Genomic DNA, 27,832 nt, shown 5'->3' with positions numbered 1-27,832 from the left:
ACGGCGCAGCTTGCAGCGCGACCGCATTGACCAGTCAGCTCAGCAGTACAGCGCAGTCGCGGTACCGTTGGCCGCGGTGGAGGGGGAAGTGACGTGGAGGTAGTTACCTCATTCCGCTGCTACGGACGCGAACGGCTTCGCTTCAGTCGACAGGTGATCGCTTATGGGATGGGAGAAAACACCGCGATATCCGGCGACGATACGGAACCAGCGTCCCTCGAGTACGAAGAGGACTGCTACTACGCTTACGTCTCAAAAACGGACACACCGAGCTTTGACGAGGACGTGGCCGAAGAAGACTGCGTTTTTGTCATCGTGGAGGAAGAGTTCGACGAACCCACAAGTCTAGGGTTGGAGGAGACGGACCCGAGGAGAGTCGAGGCCGAGGTGTTTGACAAAAAATCGGGACGGAACAAATGGGTGCGCGGAGTGAGAGTGAAATTCGAGGACCTCAGCAAACCGTACCTGGCGAAAATCACCAACCACAAAAACTATTCCAAGTTCCTACAGCTCGTTAGAGGTAAATTAATTGTGCCAGATGTTTACTTTTTGTACCCTAACTGTTGTGTTGCAAATAGTCCGATAACTTTAAGATAGGAAAGTAATTTTTATTATACCTCACACGACACACTATTATACAAAGCATTTATTGTAACATAACAAAGGTACCAAAATCATCACTTGCTGTATCCGCTTACTCATTTAAGTCAAAGTAAATGGCATTTTCTTACTGAATTTATCGGTATGAGCCGATAACGTTTAGAAGTGTGGCGGTGGGTTTGATACAACGGCCATTAAAATTGTAACGTTCTATACTATAAGACACGTAGCAGCCCAAAAATTGCCTGCGATCGTGGCAAAATTGTGAAAATCTCCCGCCATCACGAGGACATAACTATTGGTACCTGCGATCGTGGAAAAATCGTTAGCAACTACCGCCGTCACGTGGACATCGTTCGCTATGTCATCCGTGTTCCCGGAAAATCGTTAAAATCGCCTGATTTTACGAGTACATCCTTATTGTTCCTCGCGAACACGGCTAAAGAGTGAACATCTCCCGAGATCACGGAGACGTCATCATCGTGACAAGCGTTCGCGGCAAAATCAAGCGAAAATGTACCTAGTGATCATATTCGACTCGTATCATCTCGCGGTGCGATCGCATTCTCCATCTCGCGATCGCGACAAAGTCCTGGACAGTAAGTCCTGGCTTTGGTAAGATTAATAAGTTAAACCACATGTTTCAAAGTAAACAAAGCAGACATGACCTAGATTCACATGCTATTTAAATGTGAATTATTTTATTCCGTAACAACCTTTTGGCACCTTCAAAATGAAACCTCTCCCAGCTTTCTGAAGCCTCCCGTTCGCTCACAATAATTTAATTGTAAAATTTTGGGCTTACGGAAATAGATATATAGATAGGCCAAAAATGACAACATTGATATAACTGTAGTAGCCGTCTCAACTGCAGATCTGTGTACGTCAATATTGTAACAGCTGTGGCCATTGTTGATTGTTACCACTGAGGGTCAACGACGGCGCGGCGGTCGTTTGACCTTGGACGTGTCAGCTGATAGTTTGTTGACATAAACCTGCCATTGGACCCAGCTGTTCCTGAACATTAGGCTAAATGATCATGACTATTGAATCAAATAGTCAAAGAAACTTCATTCTCTACTCCTTCACTCCTATTTGGGTGAACATTCCCCATATCATAAATTTATAAGTATTGATAGTAAATTACTGGTAAAGTAAATTTAATTCCCTCCTATTACAACCTCAATAATAAATTATTTCATATTTGTATTATTTTTTACTTTTTAATAAAATCAAAAACAAAAATGTGTATGTATGTTTTCAATTTAAAAAATATTAATTTAGCTTTATATATTTGACAAATAGATTTGTATTATCTGGTTAAATAATATTTTTGGGCATTAACTTATTAATAATGCAGTGTTTTAAAGCTCTAATTAAGCAATTTTATAAATTATCTTTTGTTGGAATAGGTACTGTTGTATTGGTCATATAAGTTATAAAATGCAACATTTTGTGATAGTTTGGAGGTAGAACTACACTGTTAAAATGAGTTTGCTTGCTCCACATTTTCAAGTGTGTTTTCTAACAGTGTACAGTCTAACATGCTATTATTTGGTTTATTCTTCAAAACTTACCACCACATTTAAACATGCCAGCTCTAAATAATATTAAGCTTTCCAAAGTTTCTTCCTAAAATTACACTAAACATTTATAGGCCTATGCCTCTTTATTGGCCGAATTATAATAACTAGCAGTTGTGGCTCCGCTAACAACTATTATTTCACATGGTAATTTGTTCTTTACAACAAATAATAAATACCCCCGCTGCAGCAAACCTGCAGACTAAGCAAATTTCCATTTGCCTTATTGGATTTTAAATGCCTCCTTAAAAATAACACATTTTTCCCATTTAAATATAATTAGTTAGACAAGTACTTAAATTTGCTGCAACAGGGAGGGTAAAAAAGGTTTTTTTTTAATGTTAATAGTTTAGTAAGAAATTAATGTATTTTCCAAATTCGATCAAAATATGTTCATAAACAAGTAAACTACAACAGTTGACTTATTCTCCATAAGAATAACATGGGAATTCAAAATTTACAATCTTTTGGAATTTTCTCCGTAACCATTAGGCGCACAACAACGCTTCAATAAACTAAATTATTTGTTTTTTAAGCTCTACAAAATGGTTTGGAATGAAATCGTGAAATTTTGGGTTTTTAGGGTCAAAAATGGGAAAACCCTATTTCAACCCCGTAAAACCCTGTTCCCATAGTCCGATCATGCTGGTTCGCGAACTCGTTAGAATAAATGTAGGTTTACACGTTTATAAAAAATTTTCATTAAAATCTGATCAATTTTGCTTGAGTTATCGTGCTAACAGACACATATACAGGATGTCTCAGACCACCCGGCCGGCTTCTATAGCTCCAATATGAAAGCAAATGGAAACCTAATTGCAACTGGAATCCCCTATTTTGACCCCAAGGAATTCATCTAAATTATTTTCAAACCCAAAAAAGCATCCCAAAGGGCAGATTTTGGGGGGTGGGGGTGGTTTTTGGAAAATTTTCAAATGTAAAGGGGGGTCCTGTTATACCTAATTTTAAAGGTCCTTGAGTCCTGAGTATTTTAGTGGAAAAAGTTTTAAATTATTTTCATCCATATTTACAGGGTGTTCAAAAACGTACAAAAAATAGACCTTTGAACTACTTTTCACTGAAAAGAGGTGGAAATTCGTGGGGGGGGGGGTTTAAATTTTGATAACACTTTAATTGCTAAATGAGCTTTCAAAAAACTCTGCAGCATTAAGAAAATCCTGAACCAAAAATTAAAGAAATTAAACACTTTCTTTGGTAATGTGTGTTTTTCTTTAAAAATCCTCGTCCAGTGGTTGGTTTAGATGTCCTATTAACACACTTCACAAATATTTTACATTTCTCCCTGGCACATAATTTTTTTTTTTTCAAAAAGGTTTCATAATTAAATTTTGTCTTGGAGTATTTTTCACCAAGGCAGACACGGTAAAAACGCCTTTTTACTGGGAGGCTAGATCAGTGGACTCTATGGTTGGACATTTCCATCAAATTGATTAACAGATACTAAGTTTGTTTGGCAAACTTTCAATACTATCAAAATTATAAATAATAAATTTATAAAGTTATTAATACTAATTATGATGATAAAACTGAGTACTACACGCACAGGGGTAGGTACACTAGACCCCCAATGAACACAGTACCGTACTGGTAACACAAGCATGCGTATGGGGGTATGACAGACTACAGACTATGACAGAGCTACTGTTATGCTCACCAGGGTTGCCACCATACTTGTAAAATTATGACAAAATTACCATACAAGGTTAAGGGTTAACTCGTTGCTTATACACTTAAATAAAACAGATTAGATGGAAACATTTAAGAGGAATTAAATAAATTTGATTCAGTATGTATGTTTATGGTATAGCATTTCACTGATCACTGATTTTTACATCAAAAGGTTTAAATTACCTGTATCCGTCAAGTGATACTAGATTGTAGTTGGTTGACTACAGCTGTTTATGGTTATGATAATAAATAAATGAAAATGTGTTCACTAAAATTGTATTTAAAAATCAAACAAGTTAGACAGTATTTCATGTTTCATTGTGTTCAATGCACTCCGCACTGAGTATTTAATAATTCTCTCTCATTACTTCAGCAAATGTAAACTTGTATCTACATGTTTTTTATGTTGATAAGATTAACAATGGCCATGAGCTTGGACTCTGTGGTCACAGAGTTACTGAACATTGTGGCTTTGTCTTTAGTCCACGTGGTTTACAGATTAACAGTGTGATTATGTACGATTGTGAGGCTTACCAAGTGAAGGGTCTACCAAATACTGTAGATGTGATTACAATCATTTATCTGTGAGGTGGCAGTTGTTTAGTCTTCAGTCAGTGCTGGCTTAGCTGTGTTCATTTAACTGTAAAATGATGCATGATTGTGAAATTTACTCATTGACAGGGATGGTGATGAGTTTTCCTTGTGACGTTTACAATGGTAAATACAGAAATGGTTAAGTAATGATAGTAGCATATTCAATACTTTTTTATGTGATTAAATGAGTTGCTACAGTTAATTGTCTAGAAGTAAATTTTAGACTTGTATTTGGTAAACAATAAATAAAGAGCGAAAGTGAATATTAAATTAATAAACAGTATCAGCAATCTGGCGCATACTTTCTCCATTTAGCTTGTCAACAACACGGTGGGAGTAACTATGATATTTGATAGGGCAAATCACATAAGTTGCAATAGTTTTTGAACTGTTATCTTTACAGCAAGGGGGGGGGGGAATTGCACTATTTTGTTTGTAATGATAAGAACCTTTACAGAGTAATTTAAATCAGAACCGGGGTTTTTTGACAATCTTATTTTCCATTATTTTATGTATAAGACAACAAAGTCCATCTTAGGACACTTAAAATGTAATATTTGTAGACTTTTTTTATAGGTGCCAATAACTGTGCCAAGATGTGACAATAGCTATGGTTGATGGTGCCAATAACTATGGTTTTTGTATTTTTTTTATATTTTATTTTTTTAATAAACTTAAGTAATGATATATATATTTTCTTAATACATCCCTGTATTCTCAGTACATTCTGCTACATGTTTAAAAAACGTAGATAGGCCTATTATCAAAAGTATTGCAAAGGAGCTGTGGTAGATTTCTCCGAAGCTTACCGTTAAGGTGCCAATAACTGTAGCATTTACCTATGTTTTTGTTTTGGAAATTATGTGACTATTGTGATTGTCTTGAAATCGTGGTACAATCTGACATTTGATAGTGTGATACACTGTAACCTGATACTGCAATGCTGGTATTTGATTTGTGTTGTAACCAGAGTCTCGTATCTCATTAGTTTTGGCATTTACTGTCAATAGTATTGATTATTGAGCAGTATACATTACTGTTATTTATTTGATATTTTGTCAATTTAATTTTAATTAGGTAGACCAGGTTTTGCATTTACTTATTTAATTAAGGTAAGCCTAATATAATTTGAAATATAGGTTATACTTAACAATAAAATACGTTTTTATTCAATAAACACTGTTTTCCTTTTTAATAATTAACTATGTGAGTGAAACCCCTCGAAACCGGCGGTTAATTTTGAGGATTCAAGCAAAATAATTTAACTATCAATCAATGATAAATAACTCTATTTTTTAACAATTAATTTAGATTGTTTGTTGTTCAGCAGCCTGCTTTAGGTACGTCCGATCTTATCATTTATCATGTCCCGTCTTAAACATTTATTTGTCGAGAGTGATACAGTAGATAAATGAGTGATGATGCTTGATGGCAAATCTGTGCGTGCATACCTTTAATTTAAGACTAAAATTATGAAAATCGGTCAGGTAGAATAGCCTAACAAACTCGGAAAGAAAAACCTAATTTAACTTAGAAATTTACAGGGTGGAAGTTGCTTTTGGGTGCATAACTCGAAATATACTTAAGATAAATGAATGCCTTTGCTTGATGGCAAATCTGTCCGTGCATACCTTTAATTTAAGACCAAACTTATGAAAATCGCTTGGGTAGAAGAGCCAAACCGACTCGGAATAATAAATAATCCTTCAGAATCAGATTTTTCTTAGGTTGTTGGTTAGGTACCTATTTTTTTGGTCACCCAAAACCTCAAACCTCCCAGTCATGTAGATATTGGATTTTCAAGAGGTAACTGTATTTTTAGAGCACATCTAAATCTACAGTTGGATTATACCGGGTGTCCCACGAAGGGGTTTAAACGTTTGATTTTATATTACGTGCCCATTCATGCACCAAACCTTTTTAAACTTAACACAGTTTACAAAGTAGGTTCTAAAAATATTCTGGAAAAATTTCAACTCCCTAACCTTAGTAGAAACAAAATGGCGGCTTATTGACAAATTTACCAATGTGCTTTCTATAAAAACTACTTTCATGATTTATTATTAGTTATTTATTTATTAGTTATTTGATTAATTTTTAGTTTTCCATTTGGCTATGTTCTAATTTTTTCTTTTTTTAAAGTCATATTGCCCTGGAAAGTAACAATAAAAATATTTTATAAAACCAAAAATACCTTTTTTAATGTTTTAAAGTAACTTTTTCAATATGCCGCCATTTTGTTTCTTCTAAGGTTAGGGAGTTGAAATTTTTCCAGAATATTTTTAAAACCTACCTTGTAAACTGTGTAAAGTTTCAAAAAGTTCGGTGCATGAATGGGCGCGTAATATAAAATCAAACGTTTAAACCCCTTCGTGGGACACCCTATATATAATCTGAATGTAACATTATGTGTTATATTTCCCCAGGAGAGGAGGTGGTGGCGGATGTGTCTCCAGATTCTGGGATCAATGAGTTGGCGGGACTCAGTCCGGAGGAACAGGAGAGACAGAAACAGGAGTGGGCTGATGAACTAGCCAAGGTAAACATCATGGGCAGGTGCAGATAGGCTTAGTTATTTATTAATTTTTATATTGTAACAAATAAACCGCACAGCACAGAAAATTTCCTGTAGCAAAATGTCTTGAAAAATGACAGACAACCACATGATAATAACCTGGATGTATGAAGCCAAGCCAACACACAGATATGGACCCGTGGTCTAGAGTTCTGTACTGAGGGAAGAAGCCTAGTAACACTATAGCTTGAACAGTTCACTGAACACAGTCCTTGTCAACATATTGATCTCTATCATCAACCCATCACCCATTTCAAACAGCACATATACAGGGTGTTCCTAAAGTGCTTAACTAAGAATAAGCCATAGTGTTGTTATAGAAAATGTTGCTCTGGGTCATTTTAGATTCATGGAACCTTCCCTCCCCCCACAAAAGGAGAACAAAATAAGAGGTTTTGGATCCATGGAATATTGCACCTGAGACATAAAGACAGTATATATTCATTTTGCAAATTCATCTAAAAAAATTGTTGCTAAACTTTTTTGATGTACGTTTATCAAATGCGTTCGTTAACCCATTCCCGCCTAAAGACGGGTGGCACCCGTCCTAGGGTGTCAGGTTACGAAAGACTTAAGTCTACTATCATTATTATTGACATACCTAATTTTTCATTTGCATAGTACTCACAACACCATAAATTGGTACACATGAAATTTTGGTGCTAAAATTGTATCAGGCCTATTTTGTGGTTTTGCAGAGTTTTACAAAGTCAGCTATAAAATGAAAGATTTTCTATATATAAAAAAACAAATAAAGTTTTTTATGTAAGGAATTGAATATTAATTATGAATTTGGCCAAGAAATAGATTGAAGTAGATCAATTTAAAGACAAGTGTTTTATTTTATGTGTGCATGTACATGTACATGTATGTGTTGTAGCCTACATTGGGCCTTTTTTACTCAGTTCTAACTGCATGATACTTACTTACTCAGATAATACTGTATGATAATAACTCACTCAGGTATGGGTTGAGTTGTTTTTGATTATGATGGATGTCAATTTAATTATAAGTGAGATAGAGTTGATTGTAAAGAAGGCTTAAAGCAACAAGACAAAAAAGCAAAATTGTGATGTGGAAGAAATCTCACTCAATTATCACCCAGCTTTGATTGAGAGCATAGCACTTAAAAAAAGAAACCTGAAATTATGAGCTACAAACTGAAGTTATTTAGCTGTGGATTAAGTAAATAAGACTTGAAAAATAGGTAGATATATATGAAAATGTGAGCTTTTTGCTCTTGCCGTTTGGTGCCCCAGAGCCCATCACATCTGTGTTCCTTAGTGAACTGCAGCCTCCTGTCTGAGCTCCTCCTGTCCTGAAGCAGGTGTCCGCCCCATGTCATAGTTCCGAAAGTTCTTTCCCTTACTTCATTCAGAGCTGTGCAGTCAAAAAGTAGATAGTCTGTAGTCTCCTCAGACCGCCCACATTTCCTGTCACCATTTTGTATCCTAAAGCGATGTAGGTGCAATCTTAGGAAGCCATGATCCATGACATTCCTTTGATCTGTCTTAGTTACGTTCTGCCTAATCGTAGAACGTTGGAGACGACTGTCTGAGAAGAGAGTGAGCTCGCTTAGCCTGTGATACTGAAGCCTCATCTCTCTTCTCATGAGCCAAGACTAACTGACATGTCATTTTCCTAAATGTTATAGTTTTGCCAATGAGTAAATTACTTTGGTTTGAAATGCCTAAAAATAAACGCACATTTGCAACAGGTTGAGGAGGAGATACAGACCCTTCGACATGTTCTCGCCTCCAAGATGAAGGCTTCGCAGGAACTCAAGCGCAAGTTGGGCTTCAGTGTGTGGCGCGAGTTCCAGGACGACATGAGCCAGGGTATCCGCAATGTCAAGGAGTCTAATGTGTAAGTTGTGGTCAAAGTTAGAGTAAGCTGTAAACAAAGTATGTGTTAATTGTTTCTGCTTTAGTTTATCATCTCTACAAATACTTGCTTTTGTTATCAGTTTTTTACATTGTTTTATCTTTGTATGATTTTTATGTTCTTTGTTTTATCTTATTTAATTTTTAGTTAGATTATTTATTAAGTATGCCATGAAGACATCAACCTGCATCATCATTCCTGCATTGTATACGGTTAATAATCCATTACTATTAAAGTGGCAAATACTCGTTTCTACATTATTTAAAATGTTATTAGGGTATTACTGTAATCTAACACATCACTGAACTCTAAAATGACTTTATTGATGAAAGGAAAAAAACTGTTTAGAAATGGAGAAAGTGTTGAAAATGCTGACGTTTAATTTAAAAAGGGGCAGAGACTAATTTTGATAAATACAAATTTTATTTTAATGAGATAAAATAAATCAGGGGATTAGGACAATTCAAAGTACGCTACATCCGTGGATGTATTTTTGCATTATTAGATGACATAATTATTTTAATATAATGGTTTTTTTCACCGGTATATGGAACCATAATATATTACTATACAGGGTGAAGCAGACCACCAGTACACAACGTAAAGCGGCAAAACTATACAAGGTAGATCATCGGTAACAACTTAAACCCCCCTATTTTCACTCCGTAAATTTGGGGAAGTTATTTTTAAATCTCCCAAATCCACCGAAAGGGTAGTTTTTGGGGAGTGGGGGTAGTTTTTCAGGGTGTCCATCGACCGGGAAAACCGGGAAATATGCGTGAATTTTTTGAACCGGGAATTAGGCCTATGCGCGAATTTCGTATTTTACCGGGAATTTGCCAAATCGCGCATGAAGGACGTTTCCGTGACGGCGGGAGCAGACGATGATGTTTCATTGACCGCGGGGGGAGACGATGACGTTTCCGTGACCGCGGAAGAGGATTATAATGTTTCCGTTACCGCTGAAAAATATCAGAATCACTTAAATTTCCCTAAATTTCTTGTATTTTTAAGATTAGTAAACTTTAGCATAGTGGTACATTTGAGGGTATTTTTGAAAAGGGAGCCTTTTGATTAATCTGGTATAAAAATTGTGTTCCCTTACATTAATGTAGGCGGTTGCAATGAAATGAACTGTGAGGGTGTTCAAAATTGTGTAAAATTCAGGATCTTAATCCTAAATTTCATACATTTTTGAACCCTATACATGAGCATCAAGAAGAGTTTAACATCAAAATGCTCAGTGAACAAATAGGTACCTCCTTTTAAGAGTACCTACCTTTAAAATGAGATACCACTTAATCTATGTAACAGTGCGCTTTATTAATCTTTAAATAAATTGAATACTGTTAGGTATAACTGTTACACAATAGTTAGTCACACCAGTTACATATTTCATTTACTTTTTATGCTAATAGAGTGCTCCTCTTAATCTCAGGTTATCTGTGTGGTTCGGTGGGCCTTATTTCATATTAATAAGTAATAATAATTCTCAGAAAATAAAAAATGTTTTATTTCATTTAGACTAGGCTATGTGCTTTACACTTGAGAACATCAGAGAAATCAATTTTTAGAATTTAGTTAAGTTATAAGTTACTTAAAGTTAAGTTAATTTACGTTGCAAAAATATTAGAGGTCTTGAGGTTTCTTGCTTTACATCTGAAAATTAAGTTTGTTTCATAGGCAGACCTCTTTGCCTAAGAGAATATTAAATAACCACTAAGTTTAAGTCTAGACACTTAGGTCAGAAGTTAGATGAGTTGTTCACAGCATGTATGTGGTCAATGTGGCCGTGTTGTTGAGTTAGGTCCGAGTCTACGTTGATGTACTGTCCGGTATCGGTGTCATGGCGTCGTCCTCTAAGTCGACCTTCCTCTCGTTTACGTTTAAAACATGATTGCAAACAACTGGCAGAATCGCCTCCGATCAAATAAGTTTGATTAAGTCACTATAACTCTGGACTAAACTGTCGGCATTAACTGACGGATAGCGTGAAGTTGTTACCCCTCCCGTAACTTGTAAATAAGTCTTAACCACGACGATTGGCTAAGGAGTTTACTGCAAAAGGATCGGTGAATAAATTAAACCTCCTGCCCCGTCCTCGAATGTGCTCAACTCAACTGTTGTTACTCAACTTGAGAACTGCCAACACCATGAAAACTGAAAATTTCCGTTTTGTAGCCTAAAAGCGTTGCAGTAGTTCTCGACCCACTCCAACTGGCTACGCAGAATACCGATTTGTGTCTTGAATACCCTTTGTCTTCCTCAACAACAAACACGGCTCTCATCTAGCCATCTGGGAATATTTTACAATTAATCCTTTTTAAAACCATTTGATCCTAATTTATCAACCATGTTACCTAACTGAAACGTCTATTATTTAATTTAATATTGACAATTAATTTAATTACTGTTCCGATAATTAATCATTTGTTTATGTTTGATTATTATTATTTATTTGATTATTTATTGGACCCCTTACATCTACCTTTACATTTGAACATTTTCCAAACTACCCCAACCCCACTAAAACTACCCTTTCGGTGCATTTGGGAGATTTCAAATTAATCTCTACAAATGCTACGGGGTAAAATGGGGGGTTTAATTTGTTATTAAAGATCTACCTCATTTAGTTTGGTTGCTATACATCGTGTACATCGTGTAGTCTGCATCACCCTGTAGGGATCAATTATCTCACATAGTTTGGTAACTCAATCAATACATTAAATGCAAATCTTTAGTCCATACATTGATATTTTAAACTTTACAAACAATTGCAAAATTGAATAAAATTTTTAACAACAATTATTATCATTCCTTCAACTTGTGATTTGTCTCAATGATTTTTGCATCTTGCTTTGTGGTGAAAGATATAATTAGCCTTTGCTTGTTAACTGTTTGGTTTAAAACTCTTGCATTATGTTTGTTCTGTCAATGTTCCCGAGATTTGATTTTGTTATGACAAAAATTGGTTAATTTTCTTTGAGAAATGTAGTGTATCCTCCTTAAAAGTTGCATGTGAAAATCTCAAGTTGATTGTGTTTTACTTCTTTTTGTTTAGTTTTTTATTAATTTCATTATATTTTATTTTCAGTTTTGTAGCGCTTGAATAATTGTTTATTTCCAGTTACCAGAATGTAGAAGGCACCATTTCCCAGATTGGCAAGGCTGTCACTGAAGCACCTCTGTAAGTTATCGCACCTCCAGCATTTCCTTCCTCTCACCTCCTTCCAAACTTTGTTTTACCACTGATTAGGGTAATTTGTTTGAATTGAACCAAAATCAATAAAATGTTCATGTAATCAAATAGGAAATTGATTACATGAACATTTAATCACCCCTCCAAGCCTGGGACCCTTAAAATGTCGCCCAACAGACTGTTAAAACCGTGGAATGCAGTTTCAAGTATTGTTTTGGTTGAAACCCTGAAATTATTTACAAATTATATACACAACCATTAGATATGCTTTAAGTCTTTTGTCCACTAAAACCCCATCAAAGAAAGTTAAAAATTGATTGATTGACTACTCTGCCGAAGGAAATCGGAAAGTACTTGCTAATTAGAAACGTTTAACTATGTTTTTTTTGTTGGTGGTAAGGTTCTTGTTTTGGTCCCTCCTCCCATCTGATTCTAAATCTTTAGAAAAACTGCAAAAATTGAATCTATACAACTTTTTAGCCTTTTAATATCATACAGAGTGTAATAAATATGTAAAATGTTTTCTTTATAACAATTTTTCACATTTTTATGTTTAAAGATCTTTTGAGAGAAAATAGTGTTACTATCAAGCAAATAAATTTGATATTTTCCCCGATAATTTAATTTATGTGCCAATGCTTAAAAAAAATTTTACTCTTCCACTTAATGTTTTTGCTAACCTAGCTAATATTTGCAACTAACTTACTAAATTCCACCTCTCTCTCTCCTTAAAAACACTAAACTTATTAATATCTGTGATTCTGTTTGTTAGTGTTGTCTGCCCTTTACCGTTTGCAGTTACTAAACATGTCTCGTGGGATCCTAACCTTCATCCTATCCAATATGTATTACCTTTTTTTTTGTTTTGGTTGGTGGGGTTTGGTTTATGTTTTGTGGTGGCGGTCATTTTGAGTTCACATTATTTATTTGGTTCTTTTGTTTCATCGCAGTTACCATAATGTAGAAGAGAAGGTTAGTCAGGTCAGCAAGGCAGTCACTGAAGCCCCAATGTAAGTGTTTTGCCTGCCAGCCTAAACTCTAAGAGTTCATTTTGAAATTGTAGTTTGACATTTTTTTAATTTTATATTAAAAACAAAAGATTTTCCATGAACTGCTGACCATTACACTTTTGGGTTATGTTTACTATACTTGAAATGGTAAAATGGTTTTGTTTTCAACGCTAGTGGCATTTTATGATTGAGAAATGTTGTTATACACTTCTGGGGGAAAGCTGTCCAAACCCCTGACATTTTAGTGGACATTTTAGGAATCAAATCCATCCCTACCACAAAGTCACGACTGTGCAATGTTTGTGCACAAGTATAGTGAATGGGTGGCAGAAACCAATGTGCTGATTATAGGAAAATCATTAAATATGATGTTTTATGCAATGACAGAACTGCTGTACAGCAGTGAAATGCGTTACTGTGTTTGGGGATGTAGTTCAATCACTCTTTGTTAGAAGTTTTCAACAATGATTAGGAAAAAAAAAATACGACTGGTGTGAGATCATGTCTTCAGGCAAGAGAGTACTTAAACTATAAATACCCCCGCAGCAAACCTGCAGACTAAGCGAATTTCCATTTGCCTGATTGGATTTACACTAAAATGTCTCCTTAAAAATATCACATTTATTCCCTATTTAAATAACATTAGTTTAATGAGTACTTAGGTTTGCTACAACAGGGAGGGTAAAAAGGTGTTTTTTGTAAAATGTTATTAGTTTAGTATGAAATGAATGCATATTCCAAATATGATCATAAACAAGCAAACTACAACAGTTTACTTATTCTCCATAAGAATAACATAGGAATTTTAAATTTACAGTTTTTTGGAATTTTCTCTGTAACCATTAGGCGCATAATAACGCTTCAATATACTAAATTATTTGTTTTTTTTAAAGCTCTACAAAATGGTTTGGAAGGAAAATGCTAAATTTTAAGTTTTTAGGGTAAAAAATGGGAAAAACCAATTTTTGCCCCATAAAACCCCCATAAACCCCTGTTCCAATAGTCCGATCATGCTGGTTTGCGAACTCGTTCGAATAAACGTAGGTTTACACGTTTGTACCAAATTTCATCAAAATCGGATGATTTTTGCTCGAGTTATCGCGCTAACGGACACATATATAAATATATATATTTATATGAATTTAAACGGATGGTGTTTTTGGTCTTTAGGGACCTCAAAACAAAAAAGTAAATCGGTCCCGGGTCCAGTTCTTACCATGAGTACTACGGTAATAGCTTATTCCCTATATGGGAAATCCGCTAAAAGAACTGCATAGTAGCCTGTTCAAAAAAAGAAACAAAATCCTGAAAGAAAATAATGAGTACAAATAGATAGGATTAAACTGTGAAAATCACTATTATGGAACTCCAGATTTCACAGAGTTTGGTTCATAAACTTGCCTAAAGGTCCAATTCCTAGCGTTTAGAGCCATACGGCTCGAGACGCTCGTCTTAATTCCTATGCCGGGACTTCAGCGACTAGTGACTAGTGTAGTTGCACTCTTGACCGTCATGGAATAAGCACAGTTGGCATCGAATATATTACTTGGAGAAGACGAGGAAGAGGAAATATTAATGTGCATGTTAAAAAACAATGAACAACCTAATCTATTGTTCATGGTACGGTGAAAAGAGGGATTTCAGAGTATTCTCATTCAGAGACATCTTCTTCAAGTATTGGGGGTGCTTGGGGTTGAAAACGGATGGGTGGTAACAAACCAGTTCAATCAACTTTGAATCATCCATGAAGGTACACACCTCAAACTCCGTATGTATAAACTATAAATTCATTACAGCCGCGCGACTGAAGTGACTGAACTGCTCATGGAGCAGACCGGTCGCGAGGGCTCTAGCCGCGCGGCTGTAGACGCTCGATAGGAATTGGTTGCATTTACTTTGCATTGAAGCAGTCAGCTTTTTCAGCCGCGTTACTAGAGTCGGAACAGTCGCAGGATAGGAATTGGACCTTAAAATAACTTGCTTACCTCAAATTTTGTGTATGGTGAGTTCCAAATATCTTATGAGGTAGTTAAAAAAACACACACTACTTCAGCACTGATATTACTAGAAGACTGTGAAAAGATTGTAAAACAAAGTTTTAAGCCATTCAAGTCATTGCACAACTACTCACTTGGCCTTCACTCATTTATTCCTTTGCCTTAAAAATCCTAAAATATGGCTATAAATTTTGATTGGCTTGTGAATCACAGAGCCCATCTCACTTAAATGGTGGGAAAGTTAAATGGCGACACTCATTCAATTTTCCATTGCAGACACATTGCAAGTACCGGTACTGTATGTAATTCACGTTACCATAAATGGATGTGTTCTGATTGAAAAAATACCGTGTACTAAGATAGTGGCGATAGCACCAATGCAAAACCTTTAATACTTTCTGGAAGGCCCTCGTATGTCCATTCAATCAGGCTAAGCCAAATGGGAATGTCTACAGTTTGGCACTTGGTTTAGGAAAAGATAATTTTTTTAATCAGTAATATTCTCTCGTTTTTTTATAATTTTAAACTACTGATGGAATGTCAGTTGGCTTAGGTGTAACCTTTTCACTTTTTCAGTATTACAACCAGTCCCAGGTTTGGGGTGAATTGCACTCTAGGCTATAAACAGCTTTGATAGTACTTTAATACTTTTCAATGAAATGGCGACCATACAAAGTAGGTATTTTAAGCCAAGTATGAATGGAGATGAGTGTAGGATGAATGGCTCGATCTTGTAGTCTTGTTAGTGACTAAGGCCGACATATTCCTTAGACACAGCTGTTAATTAATAGCCCATACAGCTAATGGCAACCAAGGGACCTACAGTTTATAGTGAAATCCGAACCACATTTTTGCCTTGGTATTAACAAATTGGTATAATTATCAGGACAGTACTGCAGAAAGTTGTAGTACTCACTAGTGCGGACGTTAATCCACACCAGGGAGTATCGTATCCACAGTAGGCTACATGCCTATAAATATCCACAATTTGTGATATTTTCTTGGCCCCCCCCCCCACCTCAAGTTTAGATTTGTAATCCCCCCTTTTACTAATAAATGAAATGAAAATGGGTTATTTATCCCGATTTAAATTAAAAATTAGAAATCAAACAGAGAGCGCGATACTAACTGGTACAAAATTTGTAGGTTGAAATCTGCCGTGCTTATGGCATAGGCCTACATGGGCAGATTCTATCTTTGGGCCTATCTTTAGGCCTGGTTGTTAAACAGAAGAAGCATTTAATTTTGTAAATAGCTCAGCATAAGGCTTGCTTCCTAGGTGGTTGGGTGTAGTTCGATACTTTTTTCTCATTTAACTCATAATGTCCTATGTGATAACATTTGATAGCTAACTTATTTACTTGTCCTTTAATCATTATTTAGTTAAGAAAAGGAGGTAGCAATTATCAGATAAAAGTTTGTCTTTGTTTGAACAAAATGCCTGTCAATTTTAATAGATCCATTATAATAATTAAAAAAAAACTTTCCTTGTTTTAATTTTCTGTTTTGCCATTTAAATTTCCATTCTGTTTGACTTTGGTTTGGTTGGTAAAATAATTTGCCTATATATTCTGCAGTTTTCATGAATTGTTTCAAAATAATGCTCTGTCTAAATAGAACTTACCACAGTAGACTACTTATAATCTAGATTTTAAAGAGGACCCTTGACAAGATAAAACAATGCAAAAATAAAATTTTAATAATTCACTCATTAAACATTGAAATTACAGTATTGTTGCCAGTAATTGATAACTTTAATGTTCAATTCTCAAAATATGCTCCCCGTTACTAATCTTTCCCCGGTGTTACAGGTGCAAATTCCATTTTCATCCATCTTGGAAAACGGTCTATAATTCTTTTAGTTCATAAAAGGATTGTACAAGGAACAAGGATCAAAATAAATTTCACCATATTCAATTTTTTTAAGGAAATTTTTGTCAAAACTAGTGCTGTATAGTATAGAATAAGAATACAAATAAATATTCAAATAATAAATAGCAATTCCAGAAAAAAATAGCTCAACTTTTTTGGAATAAAAAAAATTGAAATGAACTTAAATGTATCAGCATCAAAACACAACATTTGTATTTTTTAAATAGCCTATATTATGTAGATAAATATTTTGAAATCAAAACAGAAGAATTAAAATTAAAATTTTTGTTTAAAAAAATTAGTTTCAGTTAAAATATATTTATATTTACATAAAAATATAAATGCAAGTACCTCTTCATAGTTCATACATTTAAAGAGGTACAGTGTTTAAGTAGGAAGTTATTGTTTACTATTGAACTAAACTTAAACTGATTATTTCACAATAAACCCAAAAGTTTAAAACGTGTCTGAATGGTTACAAGTAGGGGTGCGAAGCAGCAAAAATTTGATGATTCGATTTAAAGAATTTTCTATTCGAATCGATGCTTGTCAATGGAGTCATTAAAGCGTGAATTTTATGATCTCGTGATCTTTACAGTTACGTTCTGCGATCACGACCATAAAAGCTCGGCTCGAGCTTAATTTTCCGACCTTATGCTTGAACTTGTAGGCCAGAGTCGACTAGGCTTAAAACTCTAGTTGCTCACACATCGTCTAACATGCAGGAAAGAGCACTCAATATATTAATATTCTGGTTCCAAACCATGAAGCTGATTTGTTAATAACAATAATATTCACACACTCACAAATAAAATAAAATAGACCATCAATTTTGTCTGAGAATTCGAGAAATCATAAAATTGTACTGATATTTTGTTTTGCCTGCCGTACCATTAGAAAACTTAACATTTCAGGGCTGTGACTATAGGGAGTCTATTGTAGTAATTTTTTTTTAAATGTCCAGCAAAATATTCATACTTTGTTTAAAATCAGTGCAGTTTTAATATAATTTTTGTCTAGTATCTTACTTGATCTTCTACGTAACATTTGCCGTGGTGGAGTGTATCAGATTTCACTGGTGTTGGTGTACTATTTATAAATAAATCTGGTATTTGATTTCAGATATCAAAAGACTGAATCTGTTATAAAAACCACCGCTGAAAAGACTACTTCGCTCCTTGGTGGACTTGGAACTGGATTTACGTCAAAAATTGGAGCTCTCAAGAACTCTGATTCTTTCCGATCTTTCGAAGACAAACTTGGCTCAGCATACGAAAACGTTAAGGTAGAGTGTAAATTAATATATGTCTCTGTTCAATTTGGAGAGTTTAAAAAATTTTTTCCCAACTGCTAATCCAAACCTCCCGTTTACAAATGTTTGGTCAACAGAAAATCTTCTTCAACTGTTAACTTATTAAATTGTTTATAAGCTCGTAAACTCCTATAAAAACAGGAAATCATAGTTGCCAAAATGTTACTTATATTCCTGTCAAATATCACTTTCACCCTGTGTATTTTAGATAGCAAATATTTGTTATCAGGGTTCAGTTTTTCCTTTGGAATAATGTCTTTTGGTTGCATTACATATAACATTGTTATATGTTCTTGTCTGCCAGTGACAGAAACCTGAAAGTCTTGGTAGGATGCTAGCAATGTTTGGTTACCATCTTCATGATTTAAGGTTAATGCTGAACTGAAGTTAACATGCATAATTTTTTTAAGCATTCGTCGTAACTAATGTCTCTATGTCACTGTTCTAGACTTCCGTGACTTCTATTGTAGACTGACGCAATTGCTTGCCGAGGGAGGATTAATTGTAGTTAATCAAAAATTGTTTAGGAAAAATTAAGGTCAATTTTTTTCATTAATTTTTGTTTTGGGAAAGTATTTGGAAGATAACTTTACTAACAGTTCACAAAGTGTGTGTGTTCTTTAACAAATAATTGTAAGTGGATGAATCTAAATGTTCTGTTGGGTAGTAACATAACTGAATGGGATTGAATTTTTAGTTCGGGATGGGAAGGGACAGGATTTTTTTCCTGTAAAGAAAGTATTGAGCATTGTAGCTACCAAAAAAGACAAACAAAATCAATATTAACCTTTTGTGGTACTGATCTGTAAAATCAAAAAAATGGGTGAAAATTTACTGGTATAGAAACTGTAAATCACGCGGTCACGGCGTGATCGTCGGTATGTCTCTGCGGTAATGGCATGATTGTCGAAATGACTCGTGGTCACGGCTTGATTGTCGAAATGACTTTGTTTCCTGCGTCCGCGGAACTATCGTGAACATTTCTCGCAATAGCGGCATCATCGTCATTCCCCAAGCGGCAAAATCGCCGACAATCGGATCAAATCCCATCCCGAAAAATTCACAAATCAAATATAATCCCGTCCTGAAAATCGGGAATATTTTTTTTGCAAAAATTTCCCTAAATTTCGGGATCTGTCTATCCCTACTATTTGTTCATTGCACTAAAATTTAGGCATACCCCATCATTGATAGAGCTGATTCAATTTCCAGGTGTGCAGTTAAGTTCATTCCACCCTCCTATCTCTACTAAATAAATCTCCTACCCAAGTGTTACTGTAGATGTTTTTTCATCATTAGATTCTATTTTCTGATATCTTGCCATTTATTTCTTGGTCATCAAACTGTTTTTTTCTACTGATTTGTCTTTCTCACGAGTCATATTTTTGCACTAAACCATATACCACAAATTGGTGTAAATTACCTGCATTTATGCGTTCTAGTGCGTTGCAGTATGTCAACTGTGAGTCGAAACCGGTTGCCATACGGCAACGCACTAGATCTCATAAATGCAGGTTTTTTACACCAATTTGTAGTATTTAAATGCAATCAGGAGGCTAAAATTTTGTATAATGAAACCAAACCGTATATTTGCCTGATTTTACTTCTCCTTGATTTTTATTATTTAACTAGATCATCCTAGTTTTATAATTGTTTTTTAATATTGTTGTCATATTCAAACTGTTCGTTCAATATCTTTATTTCTGATCCTGTCTAGTCTTGTTTTTCAGTAAATAATCACTTAACCCTCCGAGCGTCCATCGTCGAAAAATCGACGCGCTACACACTTGCGTCGATTTTTCGACGCGCGAACATCGTTTACGGCGAAGGCTCTATGACTGACTGAATCGGATTGAACTGGATCGAGTTAGGTATCGTTCTTTTCGTTATATTCTAAGCTTTCTCCAGAGGTCTGTCTCAGCGCTGTATGTTCTCCGAGCCGATCGTAATTGTAGCAGACAGCTGACGTGCGTATTTGTAAATAGCTAGGTTACCCTCGGACCGATGACTGATGTGTTTTATTACGTTTATCATTGTTTTAGTGTTAAAAATCAAAAGTAGTGATATACGTGGTGCATTATAAGAAGATTTAAGTGATTTTGAAGGGCTGGTTGATGATCCTGAAGAAGTAGGTAGTGATATTGATGTAAATTATCAGCCAGATTCCTAGCTATGGTTAGGCTATGCATTCTTAGCTAAACGCTATGTACTGAAATCTGTTTTTTGCCCATAACTTATTTATTTGCAAATCTACTTCCTTATATTATTATATATTTGTAATCCTCATAAAATTTAGAACAAAGTCGCTATTTTCAAATATTTATAGGCCTATAATTTATATAATTTCATTGAGCGTGAACTTATTTTTTTTTTTGAAAATTTTCCAAAATATTTTTTTTTACCTAAAAAATTTTTTTGAAACAAATGTTCCTTATGTTTTATGTATAATATTGAAGCCCATGATTTTCCAAACAAAATTGTATATAGAACAGTAGAATTAACATAGTTTTAAGCTTCTCAGATCGGTTTAAATAAAACCTTGCAAATGCGCCAAAAATAGGTGGACATTAAGGCCTAAACTATGGACACTTGGAGGGTTAAAAAAAACATCCAATAGTACATTTATTTATATAAAAAGTTGTGTGTTTTGAAATTGTGTATTTTTTTTAGTATACTCTTATGGCAATACAAAGAAGGTAAAGGTTAAAAATATAAAAATGATTTGCCGACCAATTTTTACACTTTTTGTGGTACTTGTGTGATTAACTGTGTGAATTTTTATTGTTTATTAACCACTTGCTTTATTAAAATTTTTACAATATTTATTAACTTGTGCTTCTTACACATAAATTTAACTCTGGAAATTAATCGACTGATGAATGCCAACAATTTCTATGTGGGAACAGTCCAAATCCTGGTTCTGTTTAATCTCTATTAAGGGGCTCATGTCAGAAAACCCCACAATTAACAAAAAAAATTATCTTTTTTAATTTAACTGTAACTGTGAAATACAGTCTAAAAACCGTTGAAAGCAAAGTATCTTTCAAACAAGTTTTTCCTTATTTTATAGTGATTTTACAATAAAATTACATAATAGAGACCATTGATTTGATTTTTAATTGTCCATCCATTAAATATTGAAGGGTTATCTTCTGACTTGGCATCTGACATGTTCCGTCAACACAGTGACATTCTCAAGCTCCAATTAATGGTAGACGAAATGGAAATGGCTAAAGAAATGTCTCTGCATTGACCAAACGCATCAGACTAGTTAAAGCAGACTGTTGGAAGTTAATGTTAAGTTTAATATTCAGTAAGTTGACGTTTTAGTTGTAGAAAATGAATTCTTACCATTAATTTTCATTTGGTTATTGAGTGACTATTTACTGTTGACCGTTGGATTTTCCTTTGTGCAGACTAAAGTGACAACATCCCGCTCCAATTCTATGGTCAGTTTTGATGAAGCTCTCCGTGAAGCTGAGGCTAACCGCAAGTCTCCGGCGACCACCCCCACCATCAACGAGGAACGCCCTTCCTAATCCCCCTACCTCTCCCCCTCCTACCACCACCTGCGAGCTGTGCACTCAAGTTACACTACGGAGCTGAGCTACCGATCCTAGCCTACAACTTAGGTAGACTACCATAACTACATAGGTTAGCTGGGTAGACTAAAATTCCATCCGCTTAAATGTTGCAACATAAAAACTATGTTAGTAATAATTGTTAATAAACTTCTTGTATTTGAAAGTTTGAATTTCAACTGTTGCTCATTTTAAAATCGCTTTGTGTTTAATACCAGTGTGTATGATGCAAGTGTTAATTAATATGTAGGAAAATAATTACAATTAAATTGAATGCCTTAAAGCCTAACCACAACAGGATTGTTTTTATTCATCTTTGAGAAAATATAACTGCTTTTTTGTACTTTCTCACTTAATATTTACACATGTTAATCTACACAAAAGAAAATAATTTTGTTTTGAGTGCACTGTACCTGTACGTGCACAGCTCTGCTATCGAATTTCTGAATGATTGTATTTATCTGTAAATTGTGTATATCCCGAGTATTGATTTGCAATATAATTACTTTGTTATGTGTCACTTAGCATTCCAGTTTCCTTTATAAAAAATATTTATATTATATTATTTTTGTGTCCCTGTTACGATTTTGTGTGGCGTTTGTTAATGATTTATGATTTTTATCATGTGTGTTTCTGAATCTGCCCCATTTTGTGTATCGTCTATTGTACTTTTAAATTGTATAGGAATATTGTTAATTTTCACATTGCATAGTTGTAAAACAAACCACAGATCATTTTCTTGTATTAGCTTTGTGAGGGTTGCCTCTTTCATGTGCCTGCAGTTGTTTTGAGCTTTAATTTATTACATAAAGCCTCATCTTCACTTAACCAGCTTATAAATTGTAGCAAAAGTATTTACTTTCAAAGTACTTATATTTTCAAAAATACAAATATTTAATAAGAATAGTGAGGACTGGGCTACAAATAATTTATGTTTTTAAGATATATAATTTTATTCAAATAGAATGTGATATTCAATATTCCATGGGTTTCATTTTCCCTCTTCTCTATTGTTATTCCTTAAAAATACAATCTCTCTTGTGCTTTCAGTTCTAATAGGTTTACAAGAACCGTAACTAATTATAAGTTGTAAAAGCTCTCGATGTCTCAGTTGGTAGCGCAACGACAGTGATGTCTTGGGTTCTCATCCTGATGGCCCCATTTAAAATGTATCGGTACTAAAATAGGTACAAGCTGATGTTTTCATCACTGACTCATTTTTTAACCTGTTTTGCCATTTTTTTAATTAACCTACTGACAGTCATAATTTAGCTGTGAGTAGAGTTTTATAGATAAGATAATAGTACAATAAGTAATTAACATGATTTGCTTTATTATTTACTTGTTTTTGACTTTCTTATTGTTTAATTTTTTGCATATTCTATTCTAATATTTGAAAGTATAGTTTACACGGCTGATGATGTAGAGCAGTGGTTCCCAAACTATGAGTCGCAATCGAATTTTATGTTTGGGAGGAGACCAAACATATAAAATTTTTTTTTACTGGGACTTGTAACTATTTCTCATTACTGAAACGGTCTGGTGAGCACCAGAAAAGTACCAAGCGGGTAGCAAGGGGCACAGCTGTAAATTAAAATATTCAGAGTTTAATGTGATGATTAACTCTTGTTGTCTTGTAGCTTTTTTTCTCCTTGGGGGCTGGGGTAGCATTACCCCTTACTACCTCGACCTGAAAGATCTTTTGTAGCACCCTTTTAGATTAGTCCACCAACTGAAGTCTCCTTGCAAAGCCTATCAATTGGTGCACACCCATTTCTCTTATTTCAGTAGGCATCAGGAATGCCTTTCCTAGGTATTTCAACCTCTTCTGGGCTAACGCCGGACATTCCAGCCATATGTGCTCAGCGGATCCCGCTTCGGAGAGGCAGAATCTGCACTGATCCGTTTGTCTAAGCCCTATTGTTCTCAAGTACTTCCTCACATGGCCATGCTCTGTAAGGAGACCTATCAAGAGGCTTATTTTTGGAGGTCAAAGATGTTTCTCCATTCCTTACTAAGAGGATTGATGAGCATATTTGATTGTCTTGGGCCTGTGGTATTTTCCCATAAACCCCAGGCTAGGATTTTTCAGATTTTTGATCGACCTTTGCTCACTGGGACTCCACAGCATCGTTCAGGCCTGACAAGTTCGGACTTCGCCACCTCGTCCGCCAGGACGTCAGCCCTTTTGTTGCCTTCATGCCCAGCGTGACCTGGGATCCATGCAAGTTGTACTCTGTTGTGTTCACCCAAGGGGCGTTCCTGCAGCTCTGCACAACTTTCGATTCCACTACGCAAGCGTCGTTGCTTTGAGAGCAGCTTGGCTGTTTGAGAGGATAAGAACTCCTCTCCTCTTCAGAATTTTATCCAGCTGCAGTCTCGCACAATGCTCTATCGCCATCGGCCTTTGAGAGGTCGGTTCCAATCCCATACACTCCAAGTCCGGACCTGCCCTCCCTCCGCGATCCGTCTGTGTAAAACACCATCGCCGACTGTTTCCTGTCTCTGTCATTTTCCTCTGTCTCCTATGACCACTTGGTAGGGTTTAGCAAAGTCGTCCTTCCTAATCAAGAGATCTGAGACCATCATCTCCATGTCTAAACCCGGGAGTTTCCTTAGAGTTGACATGTGACCTGTCCTTCTCAAAGTAGATATTTCTCCTTTGCTGCAAGTCTTCAGTGCTGTTAGTGCTGCCCTTTTCTTTATATCCAGTCCGAGTGGGGGAGCGCCTAGATTTGACTCCATCACCACTGTCGGGCATGATCTTGTTGTGCCATATACCCATGTGCTGGCAAGTGTTTGCAGCTTAGCAGCTGCCCCAGTCTACTTTGCCTTCTGCCACTACACCAGGACTGTGTATTCCACCAAAGGCTTGACTGACTATGGCTTCATATATCCACCAGATCAGTCACGGGTTGAGTCCCCATTTTTAGCCAAATGTTCTTCTGCAGGCGCCCATGGCTCCTGTTCCTTTGTCAATGACGTGATCCATGTATGTGTCTGTTCCAAGTCAACTTCTGATCTAAGTATGTCTTTTGGCTTAAAACTAGGAATATTAAACACTATATGTTTGGGAAATAATTATTGTTCCCAATTTTTATGTGTGGATTTAAATACTTAATTTGGACTTTTGGGCGTTAATAATGCTCTGATATCATTGACTATTGCAATCAAGGAAAATGTCTTCAAAGTTTTAATGACCTTTAATTTACAATATTCCTGCAATAGGGAAAGGACCAACCAAGCCCATTAGTTTTTTAACCAAACATGTGGATATGATGGTAATGTTTCCACGAACGAGGGAGATGATTAGGAAGTGACCGTGGTTGTTAGAATGGATTTGTGATAAATGTAATTATAGTTTTAAAATTAAATTAAGTAAAAACTTATTTGTGTGAGAAGGTAACCTCCTTAAAAATAAAATACATAAATAGAATATGTGTGGAAAGTGTCCAACACAAATGGTAGTTGTCAGCATTCAAACTGTGTAAAGTTTCTTGTAAACAGTAGGACTAAACAAAGCTTCTAAATCATTTAAAGTTATCATACAGTAGTGTTTTCGTTCGGTTGTTGTACTTTCAACAGCATCTTTCTCACAATTGTCATTTAATTGTGATTTCCCTGTGTACATAATAATATCAATACATTTTATAATAATAAATAATCATAGCTATTGGTGAAATTCACATAAAAAATCAGTAGGCAAAGTGGGTGGAAGTTGACATGAGGGATACATTCTTTGAGAGTTGCACCTCCAATTAACAAATGAACTAATTATTTCTTACTAGTACATAATAATGTTTGTTGAATTATGTGTTTATAAGATAAGGGAATGGCATACTTTAATCGGTGAATGTGAAACGTTGTGTATTGTTTTTTACATTCCTGAGGAAAATGTCCGCAATAAACCTTTGAACAACACTAACATTCACCTCCTCATATAACATATTATTAACCCAGCTGCTAATTCTTCTACAAAGCATACTGATAAGTTGCAGGTTATGCAAGTTGTTAGGAATCATATTGTACCATTAACATTGTTAATAAGAATTGACTCAATGTTGCAGGATTTATATAGTCTTGGAGGAGCTCCAGAAAGCTGTTGCAATATCTAACAATCCATTTGTTGTACAGTATACTCTAATGCAAGGTGTTTTACATAGAGACATGGCTTATCACTATATCCAATCAATATAGAGTATCCGGTGCATTTAGTTAATTAAGGCCAAGCATCACATTACATGTCTGGTATCTGTCAGTGATCTACTCTGTTGATTTCAATTTCCTTGTTTGTTTACTTCACTAATTAAATTACATTTATTGGATTACAAAAGATAGTGGGAACTGTTTGTTGAGTCAGTTCAACCGTACAAATAGTTTTTAGTTGTTTAACATACTAGTTGATCTGCTCATTTTCATTTTGTTATTGTTTAGTAAAAAATACTTGAGTCAAAAGATCTGTGTAAAATAAAGATGCTTAATAGATTTACTTGTAGGCCTACTTGCATACAGTAGAGTCCCGTTAGTCCGAAATGGTTGGTACCGGACCCATTTCAGATAACCAAATATTTCGGATGAAACGTTTTATTTTTTTATGTCTTAGTACGCTAGGCACGAGCCCGGGATTGTTTTTCAAATTACTTAAGGCTAGACCTAGTGGCTGCAGCATTATCACTTAATAAAATCCATTTGTGATTTGGCGGGATTGGAAACCAGGACAAGCTATACATGGTTGACCACATGGGATGAGTGGCCTGCCTCCCTAATAAACAGTAAATTGAAACATGAACCAAGCGTCAGCTCAATTCATTCAAGTTAAATTTGTGTAATGTATAATATATAATCATAAATAAAGTAAGAAATGTATTACGCTAACAAAAAAAAGGGAGGGTCTTTTCCCCAATCCTCCAAACATAACATTGGTTTCCCCCCTTAGGAATTTTCCTGCAGGCTCTTTAGGTTGTACAGGCTGATTGAATACAGGACTAAAAAACTGAGACTTAAAGTGGTAAGGCTAAGTGAACCTGATTTGTTGTCTGTTCAAAGTCTGGAGTCTGTAAAAAATCACTGATAGTTTTAATTTAGTTCCCATAAACTTATAGCATACACTTTATAATTAAACTAACTTATTAACTAATTAACTTAGTACTTTATAATTAAATACCCGCGCCGCAGCAAACCTGCAGACTAAGCGAATTTCCATTTACCTGGCTGGATTTCTATAAAAATATTCCCTAAAAATTGTCACGACACACAAACTTTCAGATTTTTAATATTAGTAAGATTTGAATGACATTAATTTAAATTTAAATTTAAATTTATTTATTTCAACGGACATCTCCATTTTACAGCATACAAACAAAACAATAAACTCAGGATGACTTAAATTGATAATAACAATTTTTGTGCTTAATATTAGAAATAAAATGAACAATATATAATGATCTAATAACAAACAACAGTAACAATGCCAAACCTAGCCAAACAAAACAAAAACTGACAAAATAACAAAGGTATACAAATAAATAATAATTTCAAACAACAACAATAAATAAAAAATATGAAACAATAACAACAAACCTACCATCAACAATAACAAATGATAAAGATAAATATATAGATTGACTAATAGAAATGTTTAAGTGAAATTTTTAACAGACAAGAGTAACAGTTTGAACAACAAAAAACAATTTTTAATTAGGACTGACTGAGACTGATGATCTTCTTTTTCAGTATATTTACGCTGTCTTGAAAAAAGTCGACATGCCTTGTCACTTTGTTGCCAGCTCCCTGGACTCGAACCATCGTGCTGTTTGCTGAGTAGCTAGTGCGGTGCTGTTGCTTGATAAACAGATCAGTCGACCTTGTGTTGGAAGGAGTCTTGAAATTGATTTGGCGGAGCATGTCAGGACAGTCGACTCTTCCGTTGATAATCT

General features: G+C 35.1%; 1 protein-coding gene across 5 annotated transcripts; it reads left to right on the top strand.

Moving 5' to 3' along the window:
• The first annotated feature begins 136 nt into the window (after window positions 1-136).
• LOC128990014 (tumor protein D54-like) lies at window positions 137-22,837 on the top strand. Of its 5 annotated transcripts, XR_008490478.1 has the most exons (8): window positions 137-520; window positions 6,893-7,005; window positions 8,759-8,907; window positions 12,053-12,112; window positions 13,075-13,134; window positions 18,126-18,288; window positions 18,764-18,853; window positions 21,732-21,859. XR_008490478.1 is itself a non-coding variant. In XM_054412222.1 (7 exons), the coding sequence occupies exons 1-7, from the start codon at window positions 169-171 to the stop codon at window positions 21,852-21,854; spliced, it is 1,020 nt and encodes a 339-aa protein (XP_054268197.1). In that variant the 5' UTR covers window positions 137-168; the 3' UTR covers window positions 21,855-22,835. The 5 variants fall into 5 exon arrangements, 4 of the variants coding, with proteins under 4 accessions (XP_054268197.1, XP_054268198.1, XP_054268199.1 ...); XM_054412222.1 differs by lacking the exon at window positions 18,764-18,853 and having other exon boundaries at window positions 21,732-22,835; XM_054412223.1 differs by lacking the exons at window positions 12,053-12,112; window positions 18,764-18,853 and having other exon boundaries at window positions 21,732-22,837.
• Window positions 22,838-27,832: the final 4,995 nt, after the last annotated feature.

This window comes from Macrosteles quadrilineatus, unplaced genomic scaffold (assembly GCF_028750875.1).
Source record: "Macrosteles quadrilineatus isolate MER2022 unplaced genomic scaffold, UCM_ALF_1.0 Scaffold_3__2_contigs__length_128488019, whole genome shotgun sequence".
Lineage (NCBI taxonomy): Eukaryota > Metazoa > Arthropoda > Insecta > Hemiptera > Cicadellidae > Macrosteles > Macrosteles quadrilineatus.
Note: the sequence above shows the minus strand (reverse complement) of the source record. Positions and strands in the feature narration are given on the sequence as shown.